Below are 25103 nucleotides of genomic sequence, written 5' to 3'. Positions count from 1 at the left end.
TTTTTGTGTCGTGACGTGTTCGTGGATTATTATTTATCACGTGACGACCAAAATAATGAAATAAAGTGAGCTGCTGTTTTTTATCAGCAGCCTGAGGCGTGTTATGATTTATGATTGGACCTGATGTTCAGGCTTAATGTGAACAGCATGATGTCGTATATTTATGATGTGATGATGAAACAAACAGCGACACTGAAACGTTCATAAAAAAAACTTTATTATTGTTGTAAGGTAAGATCGACAACAACATGCTTTACCACGATAAAAAATAAAAAGATATTGCACTGGTTTTACTCTAGCAATGTTTGATTTCTCTCTAACATCTTCCTCGAGCAGCTCAACCTTCCTCCTCCTCCTCTTCGTCACTCTTTAAAGACAAACAGCGCCCCCGTCTGGAGGGCCCGAACGAGCAGCACGCCAGAACGTTCAGCCTCACGTGACGTGTTCGTTAGTGGTCATAAGGCTTCGCCGCGGACCTCGTCATACCCAAAGTCACGTGTGTGGATCGTCTATGTGCCTCACGGACAGAGCTCAGAGTCAGAGGCGTACGGGAGCTCGGCGGGGACAAAACTCGAGATCTGAAACCAGGCGAGGACAGAAACGTGTCCTGACGTTACCTGGCTTCAACACGAAGGACGTCGAACACGTGAGAAGAATCAGCGAGCGCTGTGTCGCCTCACACCCCGACTTTCAGACTGATTACAGTTCCTAATGAGCGGTGTGTGTGTGTGTGTGTGTATGTGTGTGTGTGTGTGTGTGTGTGTGTGCGTGCCTCGGCCACAGAGCAGCAGCAGAAGTGGTGCATGATGGGTAAACACAGGCTGGAGGGCGAACAAACTGCCAACACAGAAGAACTGCTGACCCGACTGAGCGAGCGGACCGGGACGGGACGGAGGAGCCTGAGGGAGCCGGGTGTGTTTGTGTTGGCCGAGCTGACCCTGTGTGTGTGTGTGTGTGTGTGTGTGTGTGTGTGTGTGTGTGTGTGTGTGTGTGTGTGGTCTGAGATTAATGACTCCACCAGGGAAGCTGACACTCGCTTCACTCTCCAGCAGATGGCTGGACCATCATTTTTACACTGGGGAGAAGGTGTGTGTGTGAGAGTGTGTGTTTATACACACACTCTCACACACACATTAGAAAGTGGCACCGTTAGATTCGATGGCACTTGTATTGATCTATGTGTGTGTGTGTGTGTGTGTGTGTGTGTGTGTGTGAGGCAGCTGTAGCACTAACGGGACGACGAGCAGATGGATCAGAGCTGAACGAGACTAAAGATCCAAACTTTAAATTTCAGGATTTAATGAACTCGTCTGTCACGAATCTTTAATCAGATCGGAGACGGACTGATCCAAATGTTTGGATCCAGATGTTTGATCGACTTCAGACAATATTTGAGTTTCTAGATCTTTGGTATGAAATCCTGATTCTGTGAGTTTGAAATCTCTTGAATCTCTTTTGTTGACTCAGTTTCAGGTCTGAGAACATTTTAGTGAATCCAGGACAGACACGCGATCCGTCAGAGACCGTCAGAGAACTTCTGAAACTTGCTCATGACTCTGTCCGTGCTCGCTCAGATCAGACTGATCAGCTCAGGATGTTTCTTTATTTACCTCTTCTGTCTCTGAGCTGTCATTTTCCCGGTGACGCCGCGCTGTGTGTATGCTAAACATCCAATGTGGTCACTTAATCGACTAAACTAAATCTGTTCAAGTCCGACGCAGCCGCAGACAGAAGCAGCTTTAAACTCCGTCCCACAGAAACTTTTCAACACGTCTGCACACGAGAGCGGAAATGATTCTGGCGTACGTGTCTTCATCAGCTAAAACACGAACACGCAGCACATCGTGACGAGGAGTCGCCTGAACACGAGAGGAGGTCTGACTGCTGCAGGCGACCAGTTCCATCGGCAAAGAAACAAAGAGACATGTAAACATAACACAGATTGCCACAGTCAGCGTCAGTGTCCTTTAAACTGAGATCAGTGAAGACACGAACACTGAAGGAGGTTTAGTTCACCTTAAAGTCACGACAGGACCTCACACACACACACACACACACACACACACACACACACACACACACGCGCACACACACACACACACGCCGTGCGCTCATGTAAGTCAAATCTGAAATGTGACGCTAAAAAAAACGTGAAACAAACCAAAAGAAAACGTTTAAAACAGAGAGTACAGTAGGAATCAGAGACGTGACGAGAACGTCCAGAAAACCAAACAAACGTCAGGCTGACTGAAGAGGTCAGAGGTCGAACGTCTCGGCCGGCTTCTCCTCTTAGTGACACACACACACACACACACACACACACACACACACACACACACACACACTGGGTATAAAACTGATGCACAACAGAACTTTAAATATTCTTATATATACACACAGATAACCATGCACAGATAAACACACACTCTCTCCCTCACACACACACACACACACACACACACACACACACACACAAAGTAAAGTGTGATAACTTTACAGGATTAGATGAAACAAACAAACACAGCACGTTGGTCCAGATACCAAAAATAAAACGAGAGGCCGAGCGTGGGGCTGCGAATAAAGAGCCGGCGGTCCGACAGTCGGTCTGAGCGCGCTCAGTTTGGATTGAGATGAAGCCGATAACGTCGGGTACGTCTTCAAATGTGAGTTTGGGATAAAGAGCGTCTGAATCAGTCTGACCATAAAGTATCTCCGCTCACATCGTGAGTTACATCTCTCCTGATAGTTTGCCTGAAACTTTGGAAGGTTCCATAAACTGAGGAGTTGATGTCGGTGCAGGCGTGTGAACAGAGTGCAGACTCTGTAAATCAGCACAAACTAATCTAATCCGGCTCCGACATTCCCGGGAATCTCTTTAAACCGCTGAGTCGTGCCTGGAGTCGGCGCTCGGGGGAAAACATCCACCCGTCCTGCAGACCTGCAGTGTCGGATCACCAGGGACTTCAGCGAGAGCAGAATTTAATTTGGCCCGGTTATCTGGCTGCTGAGCGCACGTTGACGGTGCAGATTCAGCCCCATTACGAACACGTAATGCATTTAAACAGGCTGCTAAACAGACGCCGCTGCACTTTCCTGCTGAGGTACTTTCTTTCTCCGGTCACGGGTGGCGACGCTGTTGGCGAAGGCGCGTCCTAAATCTGCTGGAGGAATGCGCCTGTAGACTCTGCCACCAAACGTCGAGGTGAAGTGATGAGGCGGCACGAGAAGTTCTCGAGCGAGACGCGTGTTTTTAAAAAGGTCCGGACCGCCGAGCTCTTTATTTTCAGCCCCGAAGAGAAAGAAAGCGGAACCGAAGAGTCGGGACACTAAAAGAACTCACAAGAACATGAGCAGCTCAGAACAGCTGGAATGAAACATCTGTCTCGCTCTGACCGCTCTGTCAAAACTCTCTGATTAGTGCGAAGTTACTAACATGCAGTTTGTGAGTGAAACCCAAAGCCAGCACTGAGTGGTGTGATCAGTTTGTTTCTGCTGCTACGTCTTCTTGCTGGTTGTTTTGTCTTGTTGCGAGGAGGCGGACACGGCGTTGGTGCTGGCGGTGGTGGAGGCGGCGGCGGCAGTTGTCGTCTGGGGTCCGGACCTCTTGCGTTGTGGCTCAGATGTTGCAGAGGAGCTGGCGGTCGTGTTGAGGGCAGGCTGAGCGGTAGATGGACCGGGTCGGTGTGCAGGTGCAGACGTGGCAGCGGACCCTGACGTGGATCTTTCTGGGACGTCTTTGCAGGATGGCGGTGGCGGCAGAGCTGCACAGTCTTTCTGCGTCGAGGGTTTGGCCGAAGCAACAGTTTTCTGTCGGGTGGTGGACTCCATCAGGTGAGGTGACGGAGGGGTCGGGAGCTGTTTAGAAGCAAATGAAAGGGGGTCAGGTGTTGGGACCTCTGGGGTGCCACCTCTGGATGGCTTCTGGTCCTTCTGGCTCTTGTCTACAGAGGTGCCAAGCTTGACTGGGCCAAGGACACTTTTAGCAACTGTTGCAAGCTGGGACACGACTTTGTCCATGCCACTCTCAAGAGACGGAACTGGGGAGGTGGAGCTGGAGCTCGATCCAGAGGTGGAGGATGACGACCCGGCGGCAGCAGCTGCAGCACAAAGTCTCCGGTTGTCGGCCTCCTTCTTCTCCTTGGGGATGCCGGGAGAGGAGCAGGAGGAGCGGGGCGTCTCTGGGCTGTCAGAGGTTCGGCAGTCTGTGGTAGTGGTTGTGGTTCTGGACTCTGTGGTAGTGATCGTGGTTGAAGGGACTGTGGTTTTAGGGATGTCCAGGGTTCGGACCTCTGCCCTGGGCTCTGATGGTGCGGTCTTCCCCCTGAGAGTCTTTGAGTCTTGTGGCGGACTCGGCTTGAGGAAAGTGTCCTTGCTGACTGAGATGAATGCACTGCCTGGGGTGGAGAAGGGAAGGGGGCCCTGAGTGGGTTTGGTGGTACTGCTCGGCCCCAGAATCTTCCTGTCTTGTCTTGTGCTGTCTTCTGCGGCGGAGGACGACCTTGCGTCTTTTACTCCCTGAGCAGAGGCGCTCTGTCCGGGCTTCGCCTCTGTGACGGAGGCGAGGGTGTGCGAGGGAGCGGGCCGGCCAGCCTGCGAGGGTCCCGTGTGGGAGAACGTGGCATGAGGGGTGCAGGGGGAGAGGCAGAGGGACGGCAGGGTGCCTCCGGGGCCCGTTCTCACAGTGGTGGGCCTCAGCAGGGGAGGAGGGGTGAAGGTCGGCCCCCTGCGTCCGTCCTGGCTGTCCTCTGAGCCCTCGTCCGTCTCGTCCTCGGACGAATCGACCTCGTGGATGGCGTCTTGTTTCTGCAGCGATTCCCTCCGCTCGGCCCGGTCCTGACGGATGGCGGACAGTTTGTCCTTCAGCTTGCTCTTCCCGGGGGCCAGGCCCAGCGAGCCGGACACGGCGCCAAGGCCGCCGTCCCCTTCCTGACGCCCCAACTTCCTGGATGAGGAGGAGTGTTTCTGCAGGCTGCCCTTCTCCACGCCGCGGCCCGCTGAGGACAGCAGACCCTCGCTGGCCGACTCCTGAAAGTGAATAAAGACATGCCAATGACATATTTCTTAAAGGGACAGCGCAGGGAGCTTTACTTTACTTCACACTGATAATATGTTTGTTTTGGAACGTTCTGTCAACGCTACAGAAACATTTCTAACTGTTAAGGTTGTCTGCTCGATGAACTCGTACCTGCAGACTCTGTAGACTCGGCTCTCTCTGCAGAATCTCCTTCTTAAACTCGGAGTGTGAGATGTCCAGGCTGTGTTTGCGGCTCCCCACAGACGCTCCCACCGCCAGCTTCTTCTCCCCCACCGCAGCCACCCCGGCGGGAGACGAGGGGGAGCTAGAGAGGGAGGAGGCCAGTTTCTCGGCCGACTGCACCCTCTTGAGGAGCGGAGAGCGCGGAGGCTCGGCGCTCTTAGGCCGGGATATCTGCCTCACCAGAGGAGGGGAGGAGTGGAGCTTCACCGGGAACGACTGACCCACCGCGGCGTGTCCCAGAGCGTGGCTGGGCAGCGGGGAGGGCGAGCGCTGAGGCGAGCTGCTCTGAGGTGTGGGCGAGGGTGTGCGAGCCAGAGGGGAGAGGGGGATGTTGCCGGCAGATTTGCGTCGGGGCGAGCGGTACTGGCGCTGGAGCTTCGGGGCGAGGCCGTGCAGGGAACTGGGCCGGATGTGGCCGGAGCTCGCTGGGGAGTTTGGGACGCTGGAGCTGGGAGAGCTGCTCTGAGACGAGTTTCCACCAACTGAGGGGGGAGAGAGGGAGGACATTAATAATACATCATGTCCTCTGAACGTCATGATCACAACACAGGTGAGTGTTTGTGTCTCACCTGAGTGGGTGGAGTCCGGCGTGGACCTGTAGCCCTGCGTCGGGCTCCGCGGTGACAGGTTGTGCGTGGGTGACCCGGGGCCGCTCTCGCCTGAAGACAGGGAGCGGTTCAGGGAGGACAGACTGCGGCTGGTGTGGAGGAGAGACGCCTGCTTGGTGATCTTCCTGAACAGAGACGTCCTCTTCTTACTGCGAGACAAAACACACGACGACAGTGAGCGTTCACGTTAAACACACACACACACACACAGTTTGATGTCACACAGGTGTGTCCCACCTGTCCTGTCCCTCCTTGGTCTTGGTCTTCTTGTTGCGTCTCGCCATCTTGGATTTGTGACCCGTCTTTCGGGCGGGGCCGACTTTGATGGACGTGTTTTCAAACGGCGTGGCAGAGATGGAAACTTTGGCACCGCTCTGAGGACGACAGGTGAGAGATGTAGTGGATTTGAATGTTTTTCTCGAGGTCAGAGGTCATGGGAGCTCTTTGTCCTCTTAATTAACCAAACCTTTGGACAAACTGACATGAATCGAGCTCTAAAACTGTGATCTGAGCCGAGGTTGTTGGCTTCTGTCGGAGTGGAAGAGGTTAAACCATTTGTGTGTGTGTGTTCTGTACCTTCAGGATCAGCTCCACCACCTCTGTGTGAACCAGCCCGTGAACCGGCTCTCCGTTGACGTGGGTGATCAGGTCTCCCTCTCTGAGCCCCGCCTCGTGGGCCGGACCGCCCTCCTCCACGTGCTGAAGGCGAGCAGAGAGGAAGAAGAAGAGATGAAGATGTGTTCAAACCTTTCAGGCTCTTCTGTTGTTGTTTACTGCCATCTTCTGTCAACAACAAGAAGCTCACTGCAGCTACACCAACATCCATCTGATCTGAACACCGGTGTTATGGAAACGTTTGTGACTCTTCTCCGAGGCGCTTCCTGTCTAAACTAATTAAATGATCTTGGTGATGTTGAACTCACCCACACCATGTGGTGCACAGTGTAGATGTCAGAGTCTCCCATGTACACTCGGATGGCCCTCAGGGTGAAGCCGTACTTCTTGCCCGCTCGGTGGATCACGATGGCGGGCTTGACGTTGCTCACGGCCGGGGACAGGTCGCGGCTCGGGGAGGAGTCCCGTGACGATGGATTGGACGAGAGTGAGTGAGGCGACATCGGGCTGGCCAATGGAGACGCTCCGTGGTGGTCTGAGAACACGGATATGAAATGTTACCTCATCATGTTAAACTTTCGTTCAGCAGAAGTTTCTCCGGGTCGAGCTCGCTGACCTGCAGGGATCATCAGCGACAGCGTGGTGGCGGACGCAGACTTGATGACCTTGTTGAGCGGCCTGGAGCTCGGCGTCGCCGCGTGTTTGTCTGTGTCTCCGGACAGCAGCCGATGGCGAGCCCTGCGAGCCGCCAGGTCGCTGATGGCTCTCGGAGTCAATGGAGAGTCGCTGTCTGCCGCGACTTTAGCCGCTCCGCTGGCGCCGCCGTTACTGCCGTTACCTCTGGACCCACGGTCGGACACGTCACCTGAACTACCGGCTGCAGGGTCGATAAAACAGAAGACAGATGTAACAGCTAGAACCCAGATTAAAAAGACGAGACAGCTCTGCGTGTGTTTGTACTGACGTGTCAGCGTCGCCCTGCTCAGCTGGCTGGAGGTGGAGCTCGGTGTGGTGGGAGACTCGTCAAGCTTCAGCTCTCTCTCCACTGGGAGCTCTGGGATGGCGAGAGGCAGCTCGTCACTCCGTGGACCCCTCACCGCACTCGGACCCAACAGGCTGGGACTCTTACGACTTCCTGCCGCACCTGAGAGGACGACGACACAGAGTCAGTGTCCAAGTTACAGGAAATCAAAGAGTTTCCTCCTGACAGTGAACTTCAGGGTTTTACCTTGACCTCCCTCTTCCTCCGAGGAGATGGCAAAGCGAGGCATCTCGATGATGGCTGAACAGCAGCGCCTCCGGACCGTCAGCGGTGGACTGGAGTCGCTCTCCGTGTGAGATGACTCGGACACAGAAAGACGCTTCCGCAGGCTGAAGGAAGTGAAGTTAGAGAGGAGGTGAGAAACATGAACGACACATCAAACATCAGGAGACTCAGCCTGAGCTACGGAGGAGAAGAACTCACATCTCTGGAGATCCCACGAGCCAGGACCGATCTCTGGACTTGAGCCCGCTCAGGCTGTCGATTCGATCTCCTCCCTCCTCACTGAGGCTGCGTTTGGTGGGTGGAGGAGTCCTCTTCTCCTCGTGCAGAGACAGACGCTCCATGCTGCTGTACACCTGCACGCCATGAGTCATACGGGAGGAAACATTTCAGGTTTTAGTGAATCCAGACGAGATCCACCTGAAGCCTTCACAGAAATCTGTGGATGCGTCGGTGTACCTTGCTGAAACGAGGCGAGCAGGAGGAGAACTGTCGGATCTCCACGTGTTCTTCGTCATTGGTGTCGTCTTCTTCTTCTGAGTCTATGTGGTGGTACCGGTCAGAGCGAGCTGACACACACACACACACACACACACACACAGTCATTAGGTTGTATGTTGACGACTGTCAGAGAGACAGATTTGGATCAGCAGTCGGAGACTCACTGTCAAAGTAGCTGGTGTCGTCTTCAGACTCCAGTTGGGGAATGAACTCGGCCTTCTGCCTCAGCAGGCTGTTCCAGTCCAGCTCTGTGAAGAACGAGTGCTGCTTCACCTCAAAGGCACTTCCTGTGGAGACGAAGGCGGAGAGGGTGGAGAACAGCGGGGGTGAGAAGAGAAGGAACCGAGAGGAACTACGGTGTCAGATTTAACCAGCTAACGTACAAACTGACACACACAAGGACGAAAACTCTTCAGCAAGTACAACTGCATTCTTAAAAACCTCGTCCCTGTCTCTGGTCTGTGTCTCGCATGTCTTTCGTCTGTCTCTCTGTCTGTTACCTGTGCCCAGTCTCTCCAGAGGATTTTGTCTCAGCAGTTTGGAGATCAGGTCTTGAGCCTCCTGGGGCAGAGCTTCATCCTCCTCCGGCCACATGATCTCATCTAACACAACAAAACACACCAGCACAGCGTGAGCACACACACTTTGTTTGTTCGGATATTTGATTTGAATAACAGGAGTCAAACATTCACTGTCTCTCTTCAGATTTGAACATTTCTACAAGAGACAGCTTCAAAAAGACGGAGACACATCTCATATTTACAGACTGTAAGAACACGTTCATGACAAAAACAAAACAGGAGCTGAGAGACACGAAGAGATGAAACTTGTCGTTTTATGTTATTGACGAAAGAATCTTTAAAGATATCTACTGAAGTATTTGTGTCGTCACTAGCTGCGAGTAGCTGACACAGTTTGTGTTACTGTTCTTGTGCGACACGCTGACAAACAGATAAAAACACTGACAGCACAGCGAGCCACAGCCTTCAGGTCTTCATCAGCACAGAGTCATAAAAGAGACATGCAGGGATCGATACGAGTTTATGATCATTGACTCGACCTTTCATCAAAGGAGAGGAATCACAACTGAGTCAACGTCTCTGTGTGTCCACGTCCGAGTGCTGCTCTCTTCAAGTTCACCCAGAACAACATGAATGTATTCTGTAACTTCAGTCTTCATACTTTAGTCTGCCGCGTGTCATGAAAACAAACGAGGATTTCAGAACTGATATAAACTTCTGTGAAAATCATGGAAGCACAGAGCTGCTTCCTGTGTGCAGATGTATGTGTGTACTTTTAAAATACAGCAGCAGTTTGGGGTGCGTTCACCTTCGTTAAATAACAAATTAGTGGTTTAGATCTGTGCTGGCCGACCGTTTTGACATGGACTGGTCTGGGTCATCATGCTCGATTGTTGGAGTCGACCTCTCCTGACTCTCTGACTGCAGAGTGATGTTTTATGGAGTGAACATGCAGTTCATATGAAACTGCCACGCAGCTGATATAACCGCTTTGTCTCTGGCCCTGATGTCTCACGCTGTGATCTGTCAGAGCTGCCACTCACCACTGATCACCTGACCGAACAGTTCCTCCGGTGTGTCTCCGAAGAACGGGGCGCAGCCCACCAAGAACTCATACAGGATGACTCCCATCGCCCACCAGTCCACCGGCTTCCCGTAGCCCTGACGCAGAATCACCTCGGGGGCGATGTACTCCGGAGTGCCGCACACCTGGAGAGTCGTCAGAAGATCAGCTTCGAACACGAAACAACGACACTTCTTAATGATAAGATATGATCGAGGCACACAGAGAGCGCGTACCTGTTTGTCGAGGAACTCTCTCGTGTCTTTCTCGATGTGTCCTTCATACAAGTTTGTGGTCAGACTCATCAAACCAATCTTTGAGAGGCCGAAGTCTGTCAGCTTAATGTGTCCCATGGACGTGATGAGAAGACTGCAGGACAGAATATCAAATTATGTTTCAGTAGAACCGTCAAACACCGAGTATCTGTGTACACGTGATAAAATGTGTTTGTCTTACTTGTCAGGTTTCAGGTCTCTGTGCACGATGCCGTAGTTGTGCAGATACTCTAACGCGAGGACGGTCTCTGCAAAGTACATACGAGCCATGTCGACCGGCAGAGCTCCGATATTCTTCAGCAGCGTGGCGCAGTCTCCACCTGCAGAGCACCGCCTCCACATTAAACACAACCCCACGAGTACTAATCCGAATAAACTTTAACTCTAATGACGCTCATCTTACCCTCCACGTACTCCATCACCATGCAGAGGTGTCTCCTGGTCTCGAAAGAACAGAACATGGAGACGACGAACGGGTTCTCTGCAAACGTCAGGATGTCTCGCTCCACGAAGGCCTGTTGGATCTGATTCCTCAGGATCAGGTTCTGCTTGTTGATCTTCTTCATGGCGAAACGCTGCCGGGTCTCTTTGTGACGCACCAGAAACACGGCGCTGCACGGGAGGAAGGAAAGAGTCACTTTAATTCAACACTCTCACAGTTTGTGTCTTATTAAAATGAGTGACGTGACTGTCGGCTCACCCGTAGGCTCCGTTACTGATGAGCTTGATGTTCTCGAAGTCTTCCTCTCGAGGTGTTTTGGTTTTAGTCTGCGGTGGAGCTGCAGGGACGGTCGTACCTCGACTCTGAAACACACACACAACGTTCATGATCAATTATATTATATAATGACAGACAACACTTCATTAATCATGCTCATGAATAATGAATTATGTTCTCACATCCACGGAGTCATCAGTCTCCGGGGTTTCTGGGTTCCCGCTGTCATAACTGCTCAGCTGGGCCATTTCTGTACAGAGAGACAAACATCAGTTAAAGAACATGTTCACGTGTTCTCACTGCTCAATAAATGAAATGAAATAAATCGAAAGAAGTCAAATGATTGAAGGACGGCGTTTTACCCTCCAGGGGGTCCCTGGTGAGGCCCAGCTGGCTGATGATGTATCGGGGGATGTCGGACTTGATGCCCTGACCCTCCTTGGCATGGCCCTCTGCTGCTTCCAACAAGTGGTAGAACTCCTCAGGATCAAACTCCTGCAGCAGGACAGGAAGGAAGGAGGGAAGGAAGGAAGGAGGGAAGGAAGGAGGGAAGGAAGGAAGGAAGGAAGGAGGAAAGGAAGGAAGGACAATTTAATAAATGTCAGTTTTGCATCGCGTGTTACTTTTTGATTCAAGTTTATTTTCGTCACTCAGATTTTCAGTGTCATAATACGACTCCATAATTTAACTGAAGTATTTTACATTCACAGACTGACAGAGGAACATCTGAAACATTTACAGATTTCAGCTTCAAGCTGTGAAATGTGGAATAATCCAACAAACAACTCTTCAATTCATTTTCATTTCTGAACGAATCATTTAATTTGAAGCTGTTATTTTTATCGTGACAGGAGGACGGGCTGATGACGTCTTAACAGCTGACTGAATAAAAGGAAAATAAACTTCAGTCAGAGATTTGAAGGTTTTTGATTTTCTGTCTGTGAACCTCCAAGACGACACATAACACCAAGCAGCCCTCTGATTGGATAATAAACTCCTCTGACATACACACTGCACCTCCTCCTGTCCTCCTCACACATGTAAACACCCCCTCTTCTATCCGTGTGCTTCCATTTATAAAACCTGTCCCGTACGCTGTCACAGCTTCAGCTGCGTGTGATTAGTCAAAACCACCGGTGTGAACGTGGAGCAGCCTCGCCTCCTTGCTCCCCTCTCCTTCTCCCTCCCTGTTGCCCCTCCAATTACCCCTCTGTCTTCCTTCCACTTGTTCTTTCCTCAATCAGTCTTCATCTTTTCTCTGCTGCTCCTCGACTCATTTCAGGCTCACATGAGGTCTGATTTGACCCCAGAGGTGTTCGTCTCCGAGCGGAGGATGGAGGAGAGTCTGTAATTCAGACGTGTGTGTTCATGTGTGTGTGTGTGTGTGTGTTCGCATTAGGCCGATTTAAAATTCTCAGAGGAAGTCCATAAATGAATTGCTGTGGTTGACCCATTTGGCACTGGGGAACAGGAAGCTGTAAAGTGTTTATTAAGCATGCGTGGAGTCGAGCTGCACAATATGAAGAAGTCGTTCCAGTTAATGCTGCTCGTGTTTTCACAGCCATCGTTTAAACGGACGCTAATTCACATCACAGCAGCACAGCGACTAAAACGTCAAGAATGCAGTGTGTGACCGAGGAAATCAGAACGCTTTATGGATCAACACGACACGCGATGGAAACATACAAACACGTCTCACATGTTTTCTGTCTGTTAGGAGCTTCCTCTGTATTTTCTTGTCACCTCTGAGTGTGTGTGTGTGTGCCTCTGTATTTTCTTGTCACCTCTGAGTGTGTGTGTGTGTGTTTCTATTTTATAAATAAAATCAGTAGAAAACAGAAACTAATAATCTGCAGTGGAGCTGTGCAGAGATAAAAACATTCTTGGCTGATTTTTATGTTATTGATCTGATTTTTGAACATACACGTCTTTGCTCCTTGACGATAGGTTTGAAAAAACGATTTGTCTTTGAGACAAAACATGAGACGCAAGGGGTAGGATTGATTTTAGACAAAACAAGAACTGTCATCTACAGAAATATCATAAATAAATATTAAATTTGAGTTTGAATGGATTATATTTCATGAGATGATTAAAGTTTGTGTATTATGAACTCCAGCTGATGCTGAAATGCAGCACAGTAGATTTATAAAGTGAGTAAATGTTCATATAACGCACAGACCTCCTGTGATGTTCCCAGTATTTGAGTAAATGTACTTACACTACATTTACTGAATTTCTTGTCTCAGATGATTAAAATGAAGTAAAAAGGAGTCAGGCTCAATAAAACTTTGAACTTCAGCTGCTCAGACGATGATCTCACCAGACACTCCAGAAGCCGCGCCGGCCGGGCGATGATGATCATCAGCTTCTTGACCAGTTGCGTGACGAAGGTTACCTCGACGCTCTCCGAGCGCTCGTGAGCCTGGACAACAGAACAAAGGAGGAACGTTAGAGGAACATTAGAGGAACATTAGAGGAACATGTTTAATGTTTATTTTCAGATGAGAGGGAAGATTTTCATCCGTAAATGAGTTTTTAATGCATCTGCTTCTGTCTGATCCGTCGTAATAAAACCTCTTCATTATTCCTAATTAGATTTTCAATAATTTATGATGTGAAATCTTCTTTGACCTTGAATGTCTGCAGAAAACGTCTCACTCTGTGTTTGTCCTTCACAAACAAAGCAGAACGAGCAGTTTGAGGACGGGCGGAGGACGGAGTCCTTCCTGCGGTGACACCTGAGAGGTAATCTAAATCAGAGCGACCTCCGCCTCGCTCCCGAGATCCACCGTGAAATGTCTGTCAGCGTGGAGACAGAGCAATTTACCCCGAAATCCACTGTAACTGACTGCACACGCGTCTGCAGCAAACACTGATCCCCGGAAAGAAATGAGGTGTGTGTGTGTGTGTGTGTGTGTGGGTGTGTGTGAGCTGGAACAATTACAAACCACGCACAGTCAAACATGTTATATTCTCAGGGGTGTATGTATGTATTTATGAATGTATGTATGTATTTATAATGTGTGTGTGTGTGTGTGACATGCTAACAGAGCTGCTGGTTCATAAACAAAGCTCGGGCAGCTCGTTGCCTCATGGAGCCGCGCTGACAGACGAAGCAGGCCCAGGAGGTCTGGACCCCCCCACCCTGAATTATTTATAACGGTAATGAAACCAGGGGGGGAGGAGGTGGAGGGGGGTGTCTCTGTACTGTATGAGCACGCTAAATATGTATCAGGGTGTGTGTGTGTAAGTGTGTGTGAGGTGACTGTACAGGCCAGTGATCGGTGAATAATGGACAGCCGAGGGACGGACTCCCACCGTGCAGCGGCTAATTAAGCAGTCAGAGAGAGAGTGTGTGTGTGTGTGTGTGTGTGTGTGTGTGTGTGTGTGTAGATAGACTGTATATACAGTCTGCATGTTTAATGTGAAAGAGACTCCCTGGTGGATACACAGTATAGAAAACGTGCCGTAACAGCTCTGTGTACCGTCAGAGACAAAATGTAGATTTATCACAGTATTTGTACTAGTACTATTAAACACTGTGCGTATATATATATACTATATGTGCACTGTGCGTATATATAATACATGTGTACTGTTGTATACTGTGTATACTATTGTACTATTGTTAAAGAGTTTTCCAGGTAAACAAAAGTTATTTTATACACGTCATGTAGTGGAAAAGTGTTTCTTGTTGTTTAATGTGTAATAGTTTTAAATACATATAGTAATATGTAAATAGTCAGAATAAACACGGTCCAAGCAATAAAAATATTTCATGGTTATATTATAAGTTTCTATATTATTATTTGAGATGTATATTCATGGATTTTATTCTGAAAACGACTGAACAGGAAGCAGTTATCTCATCAGTCCGTCGTATGAACGTAAATATTTGTCCTCATTATTTCACTCCGCCACGTGAGCGTGCTCGTGTGTCGGCTGAACGGGACAGAGGTGACGTCACCTGTTGTGCAGCACGCTGATGTTTCCACCTGAAAGCCAATTAAAGGCAGATGTTTGCAGCTGGACGTGAACGATGGACGCTCCGTGACAGATCACCGGGGCTGAGTTAGCACTCTGCCTTCCCCTCTGCCCTCAGGTGACCTACGGGGGTCTAACGGGGTCTCCCAGGCGTTCCAGCAGAGGATGGCCTGGATGCAGGTTACCATGGTGACCGCCAGGCAGGTCACTAAGGCCCCGTGACAGGGATGGATGAGGAAGAGGAAGTGAGGACGAGCAGCGAAGAAAGAAAGAAAGAAAGAAAGAGGGAGACGAAGGAGAGGGGGTAAAGGTGGAGGAGAGATAAAAGGCGAGAGCAGGAGCAGAGGAGGAGAGGTGAGCCGGCCTCCTGCGAGCTCCGTAATGGGGTCACGACACGAGGAGAGAAGAACGGATGGATGAATAAAGGAATGGATAAGCAAGGACGAAGGAAGGAGAAGACGACAGTGGACAAGTGGACTGATGGAGACGAAGATTTAACAAACCTGACGTGAGGAACACGACGAAGAGTGAAACCCGTTCAGGAATATTTCACCACAGAAAAACTTCTCAACATCTCACATGAAGAAAACCAAAGAAACAAGATCAGTTCACTCAAAACTGACAAGTTGAGTTTTTTAAACAAAACTTTGAATTGTTCAAACACAAACAAATCTCACTCACTTCTACTGAACCGAGGAGGCAGACTGATATTTCAAAACCAGGAAAATTAAGCTGGGATTGATGACATGTGACAATATTTATACCAAAGACTTGTTATGTTACAGTACAAAGAAATATTCATTTAAATGATCTGATTGTTTCTGTATTCGCAGAATTAATGAATCAGGATTAAATGAACTGGATTAGCCACAAAAACTTGAATTATTATCAGCTAAATTTTCAGAAAACTAACCAAATAAAGTTACAGTTACCAACGTAAACGATGATATATATGGGAATAGATCCAAACATCCGTATTATCAGCACTGCATGAAGTAACAGTGTCTTCATGCTTTGATACGACGAGGTGATTTGGGTGAACTGATCGTTTAACATGAGAGCAGGTTCAGATCTGCTGCAAACATCTGGTGACCGACCGTGAAAACAAACGCAAACATCTGAAACACGAATCTGCAGCTTCACCAACGATCCAACAGAATCTATGAAAACAGTCGATCACAGCTGATTAAAAAGTCTGAATTATTAACAAGCAAACACCCACAGCAGTCGACTGATGACCAGAAGATTTAATAATTAATGTTTCTGTCATCGACCTCGGGAACAAGAACGCTCCAAACAGGAAGTGACAGCTGAGCGAGCTAACAGCATCACAGCGAGCTCTTCGTCTCTGTGCCGATAGAATCAAACTGAAATGGACTCAACTGTAAAGTCTGCGTGTGCCTCCACCTCCTCCTCCTCCTCCCAGCTGTGAGTGAACACCTTCCACTCGCTCCTCCTCATCACCTCCTCCAGCACCTCCTCTTCCTCCAGCCTCCTCTGCCACGATACGCGAGACATGTCTCCACCGAGAAAAACACAAAACTGGAATTTCCATAAACAAGCGCAGGTGGTGGAGGCGTGAGGCCGTCTTCACACCTCCGTCCTGTCCACCTGCTCACGGCCTCATCTTCTCCTCTGTGGCTCTGCTCCACCTGCTCCACCTGCTGCCCGCCAAAAAACAACCCAACGGCGCCTAATCGGTGATGTCATCACCGAGCCTGCATTGCAGCTTCGCCATCTCCAGCCTCTCCAGATGTGTTCAGGTCCGGTTCCTCACACCCTCCAAAAGCATTCGAACAAGGCTTCGTGCACGTTCATCCACCTCCCCTCTGCGAGGCCCGCCGGCCAATCAGAGGCAGAGGAATCCCCCTCCAATCCCCGCCCATCCCAAAACCCTCCGACTGCACCTCCTTCACCCCTCCTGCTCGTCTGGGAGAGTCATCTGTCAGCCCCCCGGTGACTGCTGGAGTGTGAAATTAAAATCGAGGAGGATGTGTGTGTGCGTGCCGCCTGCATGTGTGTGTGTTTCAATGATTGAGAGATAGTTTGTGTGTGTGTGTGTGTGTGTGTGTGTGTGTGTGTCCCAGTAGAACAGAAGGTCAATAAGAGGCCGGTGGGAGCTATAACGTCGCCCCCCAGGCACTGAAAAACTGAGCTAATAGAGATGTCACCACGGCCACACATGTAAATATATTTCCATGTTCACACGCAGACTGTCCCAGAATGCCGAGCTGATGAACCAGAGTGACAAACACAAAGTGTGCGTGTGTGTGTGTGTGTGTGTGTGTGTAGGAATGTGTGCGAGCAGACAGAGTTTTATGCGTTTGTACAAACGGTGATGTGTGTTCGTCTGACATCACGTGACACACGTGATGAGCGAATGAAGGGGCGCGTCACGCCGTGAGTTGTCCCACGGTAAACTGAGCGTGACCGGGAAGACGCCGTCGTCATGATGTCTTCATCGAGGCGAGGAAGGGCTTTAATTTACGAATCTTCAGTTTGAGGCGGTTTACTGAGTTAACACCGGAGCTGTTCATGTTTATTACACCGACCTCCTCGCTCCGACTCAATCAGGTTATGTTTGCAGCTAATTGGAGAAAATTAATTGGAAGTTTATATTTTCTCCATAATTGCCAATTTGCATAATCAGGAAGCTGCTTATAAATTCTTCATTTCTAAGAAATAATCATGAATCTGTGTTAAAACAAAGACTGAACATTTGAAATGAGTGTTCCCATAATGCACTGCTTAGTCATGCGACTTTAAAGTGATGACACAAAATGATGCTGATTCATCTGAAATCTTAATTTACGGTTTAACACATGACGAGGGAGCGATCAGAAGCTTCGCTTGTGTCCTGGACTTCGATCTGATGTCGAATTAAAACATTTTTAATAATTTACTTTTCAGTTATTAGAAATAAATATCCATCAGACTTGATTTAATTTCTGCTTTGTGTCCTAAATGTTGTTTTAATGTTTTTATGCCACATGTGAAGCACTTTCAGTAACCACTGTGTTGGAGTTCGATAAATAAGCTTCTCCTGCCAAACATGAAAAGATGTCACTATTTTAAAAAGATCTATATTTTTTTACACTTTCTTTGACATAAACTCAGAACAATGGAGCGAGCAGTGATCTGGTCTTACCGACAGGACGCTGTTTGACCGTTTTACAGAGTCACTTTGTCAAAGTTGCTTTCTGCAGGACGCTCAGGAAACTGTTGATCCACTTACATCTTGCAGCAGCTTCTCCAGGCTCTCCTGGAGCTCGTAGAAGTAGCGGGAGGTGATGAGGCCCTCCCTGCTTTTCTCCAGGCAGTCTCTGGACAGCTCTATCAGCTGATGGTGGATGAAGCTGAGGACCCCGTCGGCCAGCGGGCAGACCTTATCCGGGGCTGAGGAGGAGAGCAGCTCAGCCAGACGCTCCTCCATTTGAGCCGTCGCCTGAGGGGAGGGGAGGAGGAGGGGAGGCAATTAGAGGGGAGGAGGAGGAGGTGGGTGAGGATGAGTCATTGAGAGGTAGATACACGCAGAGCAGAAAGTGCAGATCAGAATTATGTGGAGAAAATCCCCAAACTGAATAATTCATCATTCATAAAGGAACATTTATCATGTGTGAGCCTGTAGTGGTACCAACCTTGGGGAACCGCTCTTTGTACACGTGGTTCATCATGACGATCTCGTGGTCGAAGGAGATCGGCGAGCGGCCGGGACTGAAACAAGACAGACAGACACAGATGAGCTGGACTCACGACCTCTGAACTGTGCCACTAAAGACGTCCTGCTGACTTTAATCTGGTTTGTCTGCTTTGTTGGAAGCATGAAGCTGTTTGTTTTACGATGATCTGGGTCTGGTTTGTCTTTGCTTCTTTCTGCAGTCTCATAAAATATAGAAATCAGTCCAACACCACCTCTCACTTCATGATTTGAACTTCTACATTCAAATTTCAAAACGTCCACCTGCCGTGTCCCAAACGTCTGAATGTTACAACACTCATCTTTAAGTTCTCTGATGTTCATATTTCTCAAACGTAGGACTGTTCTGGACAAACTGAGCAGACTGGATGTGACAGACGGGATTGGCCGGGTCACCGGAGCACGCCAGGAATAAAAGCAGGATGGTGGTCACACTAACGGGACCTCGGGGTCTTCATCATATGTGTGTCCTCGCAGTGTAAACTGAGGACCATGACAACCTCTGGACTCGCATGGCTGCACACACAGACCGGCACAAAGGTGACGCCTCTGGAGACCAGCGGACCGCCGGACTGCGTATGTGTGTGTGTGTGTGTGTGTGTGTGAGTGTGTGTGTAGCTGTCAGTAATAAAGTGTGTGAGCGTCCGTCAGCTCTCTGCGGGTTTTCACAGCCTGACAGACTGACAGTGACGTCTCCTTCAGTCCACACCAACTCCAGCAGAATATCAATCCATCCATCTGTCTTTCACTGGACTCTATTTTCTCTCTTCACCTCCTCCTGGGACTCATCGCCTTTCTTATTCTATCATACACCACCTCCACCTCCACCTCCGCCTCCCCCCACAGCTCCAACCTTTCTCCACAATAAGACAAAATAGCAACAGCAGCAATATCCTTGACCTTTCTGTGTCTCACTTTCAGGAGAAGAGTGGATGATGGCAGGTGACAGGAAGTGTGTGTGTGTGTGTGTGTGTGTGTGCACAAGTCATTCCAAGGTTTTGTTAGCGTGCTGTATTATTTATCGAGTCCGTTCATGGCTGTCAACATTTCATCTTAAATATTACTGTTACAGTTTCAGTCCTGAAATCTTCCAATAAACCAAATTCAGATTCTTTTTTAGCATCTTTAAGAATCAAAACTTGTTTTTTTAATTTAATTTTGTTTTGTTTTTCAGACTAAAACAAAAGAAACTGAGCAACACGACGTTTACGTGCACAAAATATTCCAGTTTTTTTACACCAAAAAAAAAAGAGAATATTCCTACGAAGCTGTTAAATGAATAACTAATGAATATTCAACACATGCTCCAATTAATGTAATGACGAGCTCACATACAGCATTACCAAAGAATATCCGGTCAGTAAAGTTTGTCTTTTCTTTCGTGCGTCTCAGCTCGAGCTTCACAAACTGTTGATTTATTCACACACACAGAGCCGACTGCAAACAGGAAGTGGCCGCGTGTCGCAAACTGCGTTCAAAACCCAAAATTAAGACGCAGATTCCGAATTTGCTGCAGGCACACGTCCAAAAAATTCACATAGAACCCGAAAAATATCAGAATATTCAACAAGACTTCATCAGAAAATGCTGCGTTAGGAATAAATTAAGGTGTAATTATTAATATACAAACAGTAAATGCTGTTTACACGAGTCATGTCAAATCTGGAATAATATTTCCACTTTAATTTTTTTTAAATAATAAAGTGGAAAATTGGTGTGCACGCAAATGTGATCAGTTGTACTATTAAAAATAGAGTTTGGGTTTAAGATTTATTTTATTTATCAAAATAAAGAATGAACCAAACAAATAATAAAATAAATAAAAATATCAAACTGTAACATTCCTTCAAACAAAGGCAGGTGAGCTAAAAATCTGAATTTGGGGCTCCAGATGTCTGTATGAGTCATCGGTACACACACACACATGCGCACACACACACACACGTACACACACACATGCACACACACACACATGCGCACACACACACGTGACCTGATGAGGTAATGCTTTAAGTCATCCATCGGCAGCTCAAAGTCCAATTACGAGTCTAATAGGAATGAGAACAGCCTGAACGTGACATATGAGCTCAACGTCGCGGAGGCTGTTTATCATGAGACCAACACGTACGGTGACAGGTAGGACACACACACACACACACACACACACACACACTTCTCTTTTGTTTCCACCTGATTTGTTGTGATTTTCTGCTTTTAATGTGAAAATCAGCAGGAAGTCTTGAACCCAACACTGACCTGAACAGCAGCTCAGCCTGAAGTTAATTAGTGAATGAAAACAACAAATTAAGATGTTTATCTGTAATTCACACACACACACACACACACACACACACACACACACACACACACACACACACACACTCGTCAGTCACTCTCACACCTTCAACTTTAAAACTCTCCTTTCATGTTGGAGTTTCTTGAAAGAGAAAAATCGATGAAAGCTGCTCGGCTCTGCTGGCGGCTTCAGTAATTAAAGGTTAGCCTTGACAGAGATGGATTCAGAGCCGGAGGCTGTTATGTACATTCTTTAATTTTCACAGAATATCTTCTTCTTCTTCTCTCTCTGCTATTCTTCTTGTGTTCTGGCGGCCCGGAGCAGCTCGAGCCTTTATTAAAATAAAGCTCCCGTTCAGAGCGAGCCGCCGTGGAGGTCGAAGTGAAATCCCCGGGATGAATAACACAGGAAAGCCAGACAAAGGCTAATTACAACACGGCTATACTTCTACTGTAATGGGAAATAAAAATCGCCTTGCAGCGATCCCTGTGAAAAAAATAAAACAACCTCTTTGTCATTATTCTGAGAAACGACCTCGGAGACGAGGCTTCGCAGGAAGTTGTGGGAGAGTTCAAAAGTTAGGACTGTGAGAAAGACAGGAAATATTTATGAAATGGAAGATGAGACGAGCTGCAGCCTCGGGCGGCGCCGTAATTAAAACATTAAGGCGTCGGCTTCAGCTAAGCGGTGATGTCACGTATGACAAAAGACACTCAAAATGCAAACGAGCTCATTGGTGGAGACGATAATTGAAGTAAATCAGACGAGACAGCGAATCAGATGGTGAGGAAGAGGCGGGTGAGAGGAGGAGGTGAGGGGGAGGAGGAGGAGGGAGAAGGAGGAGGAGGGAGAGGAGGAGGGAGAGGAGGAGGAGGAGGGAGAGGAAGAGAAGGAGGAGGAGGGAGAAAAATAACATTGATGCTCCACAAACTGAGGCGGGCGACTTGGGAAATGAGAGGCCTAATTGACCGTGACAGAGAGCCGGGCCGAACGGGGATGAGGTGTGTGTGTGTGTGTGTGTGTGTGTGTGTGTGTGTGTGTGTGAAACCTCAACATCCCATGATGAGATTCATGAAACATCAGGTGTGCAGGATGAAAACATTTTAAACAGAAGAAGAAGAAGAACCTTCGTCTGACCCATTAGCCTTCCATGACAGGAAATGCTTTTATTGTGAAATGTTTGGCAAACGAATTCTTTTGTTGCTGATAGCAACGTTTTTTTTTGTTTTTTTTTGTAACATAAATGTACACCCCAAAATAAATAACGTTGCATATTAGTTGCATCAGTGATGTTTAAATGTTGAGAAGCAGAACATGCTGCTCGGTGTTCAGACTGATACTGATTTATTTTGTAGAGACTTCAGATTCAGATCAAACTACAGAGAATTCAGTTTGGTTCTTTTATGGCACATTTTCATCATCGAGCTGTCGGATAACTCCACAGTATCTTAACTACACTAAATATTTTTCAATCAGAAGCTGAAGTTTCCAGCCTTGAAGTCTTTGTTGATCCCTGATATGTTTTTATCTTTTTATTTATATGTCTGACACATCATATCATATCACATAATATCATTAAGTTTTTCCTCACTCTCTCCGAGGGTCTAAGGACAGAGGGTGTCACTCCCTGTACAGATTGTAAAGCCTCAGAGGAAAATGGACTTTGATTTGATGTGATTAAATATTCTGTTGTTGTGATCTGAGAATGACGACGTCTGTTTTTAGTTTAAATCATGAAAAATGTAAAGTTGCAACAATGAAACAGAAAGTCAATGCAACGCAGCAACTGAAGACTGCAACAGAGACACAGGACTGATGGACAGACAGACAGACAGACAGACAGACAGACAGACAGACAGGCAGGCAGACAGGACAGATGTGATGAAGAGGTTCAGGTACAAAAAGGACGAGCTGAGCCGCTAGAACCCGAACCCCGATCCTCAGTCCACCTCTCAGCTCTGTGCTGGTTATTTATCTGGACTCGCAGACGTCTGGCTAAGAGCTTTTTAATGACACTCACTGCTGGTGGACTAATATGATGTCAAGCTTTCCACTGAGGCTCATCCACGCTGCACACGAGGGGGGGGGGGGCTGAAACACTTTCCAAAGTCACCTCCATGTCACAGAACTTCAGCTCTTTGTCAGCGTGTCACAATGTGTTCAGTCTGTGTGTGACCATTCAGCTTTTACCTTTAAGATTTCAAATTCTGCTTTATTTTCCACAAAGATGGAAAGACAGGTTATATAAGGACACACACACACACACACACACACACACACACACACACACACACACACACACACTCAGAGCCTGACATCAATCAACAAACACAGTGGGACTCTAATCAGATACACACCGTGCAACTCTGCCTCGCCTTCTTTCATCTCAAGAGGATGAAAGAATTCGATATCTCTGTGTGAAGAAACAGAGATGAAGAAGAAGATGAAGAAGAAGCTGCTGAGCAGAGAGACGGAGGAGACGGAGGAGACAAAAAAAAGATTCACATGAAGAAAACGTCGAGGAGGGAAGCTGAAAATCAGCGAATGGACGCGTGAAATGACGGACAGACGGATCCACAGGTGGACGGACGGACAGGTGAGTGTCACTGATATAAAGTCTGACCTTTCTGAAGGCTGACACACACACACACACGCACACGCACACACACACACACACACACACACACACACACACACCATCACGGTATGCTAATGTTTCTCACGCCAGGTCAGGTTTAAAAAGTCAGAGCCTCTGAAGAGACGCCAGAACAGGAGCCATGTGGGGGCAGTTTGTACTGGTTTCATTTAGAACAGATACCTGCCCACAGGAAAGGAAAGAGTGCTGCTTCTGCTTCTGTACTTTATGGCTACCATCAACATTCACCTCCATCCAGTCGACCAGCTCCTACCTGAGGCTGCGGGAGCGCGGTCTCATGGCGGGGGAGTGGCGTCCGTCCTCGTCCGTGATGCTCTCGGAGCTGAAGTGTTTGGTGAGGAAGTGCAGCTCGTCCGGCGTGGGCTGGAAGGGCAGCTGGTGCAGCTTCTCCTGAGATGAACAGGAGGACTGTGAGAGGAGGAGCACAGAGGGGCACAGATTACAACCAGCACTGGAGCTACTGCGGGGTGAGGCTGGAGCTAGGCTAAGACCAGGGCCGGTCCAGGTGAGGACAGGTGAGGGGACGCAAGACGGCAGGGTTAGGCTGGATTTAGGGGAGTGTCAGCATGGTGCGACTGAATGCTGAGGGTCAGAGGTCAAATAACAGACAGAGCTGTGCTCCTCTCTGAGGTCCAGTCCACACAAACCTGCAAGCAGCTGATTTTCAGAACATAAGACACTTCACCTGTCGTTACTATAGAAACATCGCACTGTCGTCTCGTTACAGGTGTAACAACTGGCAGGTGAATCTTTGATCTGATGACGTGATGTTGAAACGTGAATATTTAACTTGATTCTGATGTTTCATGCAAAGATGAACCTGCAGATGCTGAAACTACTTTAATGCACTTTAGATCATATCACATGTTCATTCTTTTATATTGTATTACATGATATGAAACCACACTCCCTCTGTCTGTCTGACTGTATCTGAGTGTTCGTGCTGTCTCATTATTTCAAACCCTCGACTCGTTCGACATCAACAAACTTCAGATTCAGATTCTTCCTGTTTCTTTGTCTCAGATCTACAGAAAGGAGCCGAGGACAGAACCATGAATAAAATGACTCAGTGTCAGCAAATCAATGTTACTGTATCCTTTGTATTTTTAGTATTTCTCTGCTTTCTTTATTTGAAATCTGTCTAAACTGTCTTTAGTTCCAGTGTTAGGTTGGTTCTATGTTATATTCTCTTTTCTTTGACTTCATTATCTGCTCCAATAAAGTAAAGTAGCACACTGTTACAGTGACTTTTCCATCATCTCACCTTTAACCTGTAGATCAATAATTACTGAGCACAGAGGGAAGTCCTTTATTCTCCATCAGACTCAAACACGTCTGTAAATACAGCGGTCTGGATCTACGAGTTAAGAGCTCGCACAGCCGGCTAACTTGACTCGCCGCCTTTGAAGCACGCTGAGCTTCATTCGACGGGCGGCGGGTACAGAGACACTGCACGCCGCGGTATTAAGAAGAGAGATGAAGGAGCAGCAGAAGGTAAAGCAGGAGGAGGATTAGACCAGGGGGACTGCTGATGTGTCCCCCGAATGAAACAGAGCAAGAAGCTGAAGTACACTTGAGTGCATTAAAGGGGGAGGAAGGGGGCTGTATCAGAGCTGAGGGAGGTCTGCTGCAGGAAGCGAGTCTC

General features: G+C 48.1%; 1 protein-coding gene across 9 annotated transcripts in view; it reads right to left on the bottom strand.

The window, feature by feature from the left end:
- Window positions 1–200: 200 nt before the first annotated feature.
- The window catches only part of mast2 (microtubule associated serine/threonine kinase 2), a 130840-nt gene continuing 105937 nt past the window's right edge, over window positions 201–25103 (bottom strand). For 7 of the 9 annotated variants that reach the window (XM_027290103.1, XM_027290105.1, XM_027290110.1 and 4 more), the window contains 24 exons: window positions 23712–23866; window positions 18448–18523; window positions 18045–18254; window positions 13146–13247; window positions 11185–11317; window positions 11005–11072; window positions 10805–10908; window positions 10508–10716; window positions 10286–10424; window positions 10066–10198; window positions 9810–9975; window positions 8746–8847; window positions 8410–8532; window positions 8204–8313; window positions 7946–8100; window positions 7709–7851; window positions 7445–7624; window positions 7097–7357; window positions 6789–7015; window positions 6442–6564; window positions 6103–6239; window positions 5827–6014; window positions 5186–5739; window positions 201–5025 (listed from right to left, as the gene is read on the bottom strand). In XM_027290103.1, coding sequence (XP_027145904.1) covers window positions 3496–5025; window positions 5186–5739; window positions 5827–6014; window positions 6103–6239; window positions 6442–6564; window positions 6789–7015; window positions 7097–7357; window positions 7445–7624; window positions 7709–7851; window positions 7946–8100; window positions 8204–8313; window positions 8410–8532; window positions 8746–8847; window positions 9810–9975; window positions 10066–10198; window positions 10286–10424; window positions 10508–10716; window positions 10805–10908; window positions 11005–11072; window positions 11185–11317; window positions 13146–13247; window positions 18045–18254; window positions 18448–18523; window positions 23712–23866 — 5328 coding nt within the window. In that variant the 3' untranslated portion in view covers window positions 201–3495. The remainder of the gene's footprint in view (window positions 5026–5185; window positions 5740–5826; window positions 6015–6102; window positions 6240–6441; window positions 6565–6788; window positions 7016–7096; window positions 7358–7444; window positions 7625–7708; window positions 7852–7945; window positions 8101–8203; window positions 8314–8409; window positions 8533–8745; window positions 8848–9809; window positions 9976–10065; window positions 10199–10285; window positions 10425–10507; window positions 10717–10804; window positions 10909–11004; window positions 11073–11184; window positions 11318–13145; window positions 13248–18044; window positions 18255–18447; window positions 18524–23711; window positions 23867–25103) is intronic. The other 2 variants (XM_027290104.1, XM_027290106.1) reach the window with 1 other exon arrangement.

Source organism: Larimichthys crocea, chromosome XVII, assembly GCF_000972845.2.
Source record: "Larimichthys crocea isolate SSNF chromosome XVII, L_crocea_2.0, whole genome shotgun sequence".
Taxonomy (NCBI): Eukaryota; Metazoa; Chordata; class Actinopteri; family Sciaenidae; genus Larimichthys; species Larimichthys crocea.
This window is presented reverse-complemented; position numbering and strand designations above follow the sequence as displayed.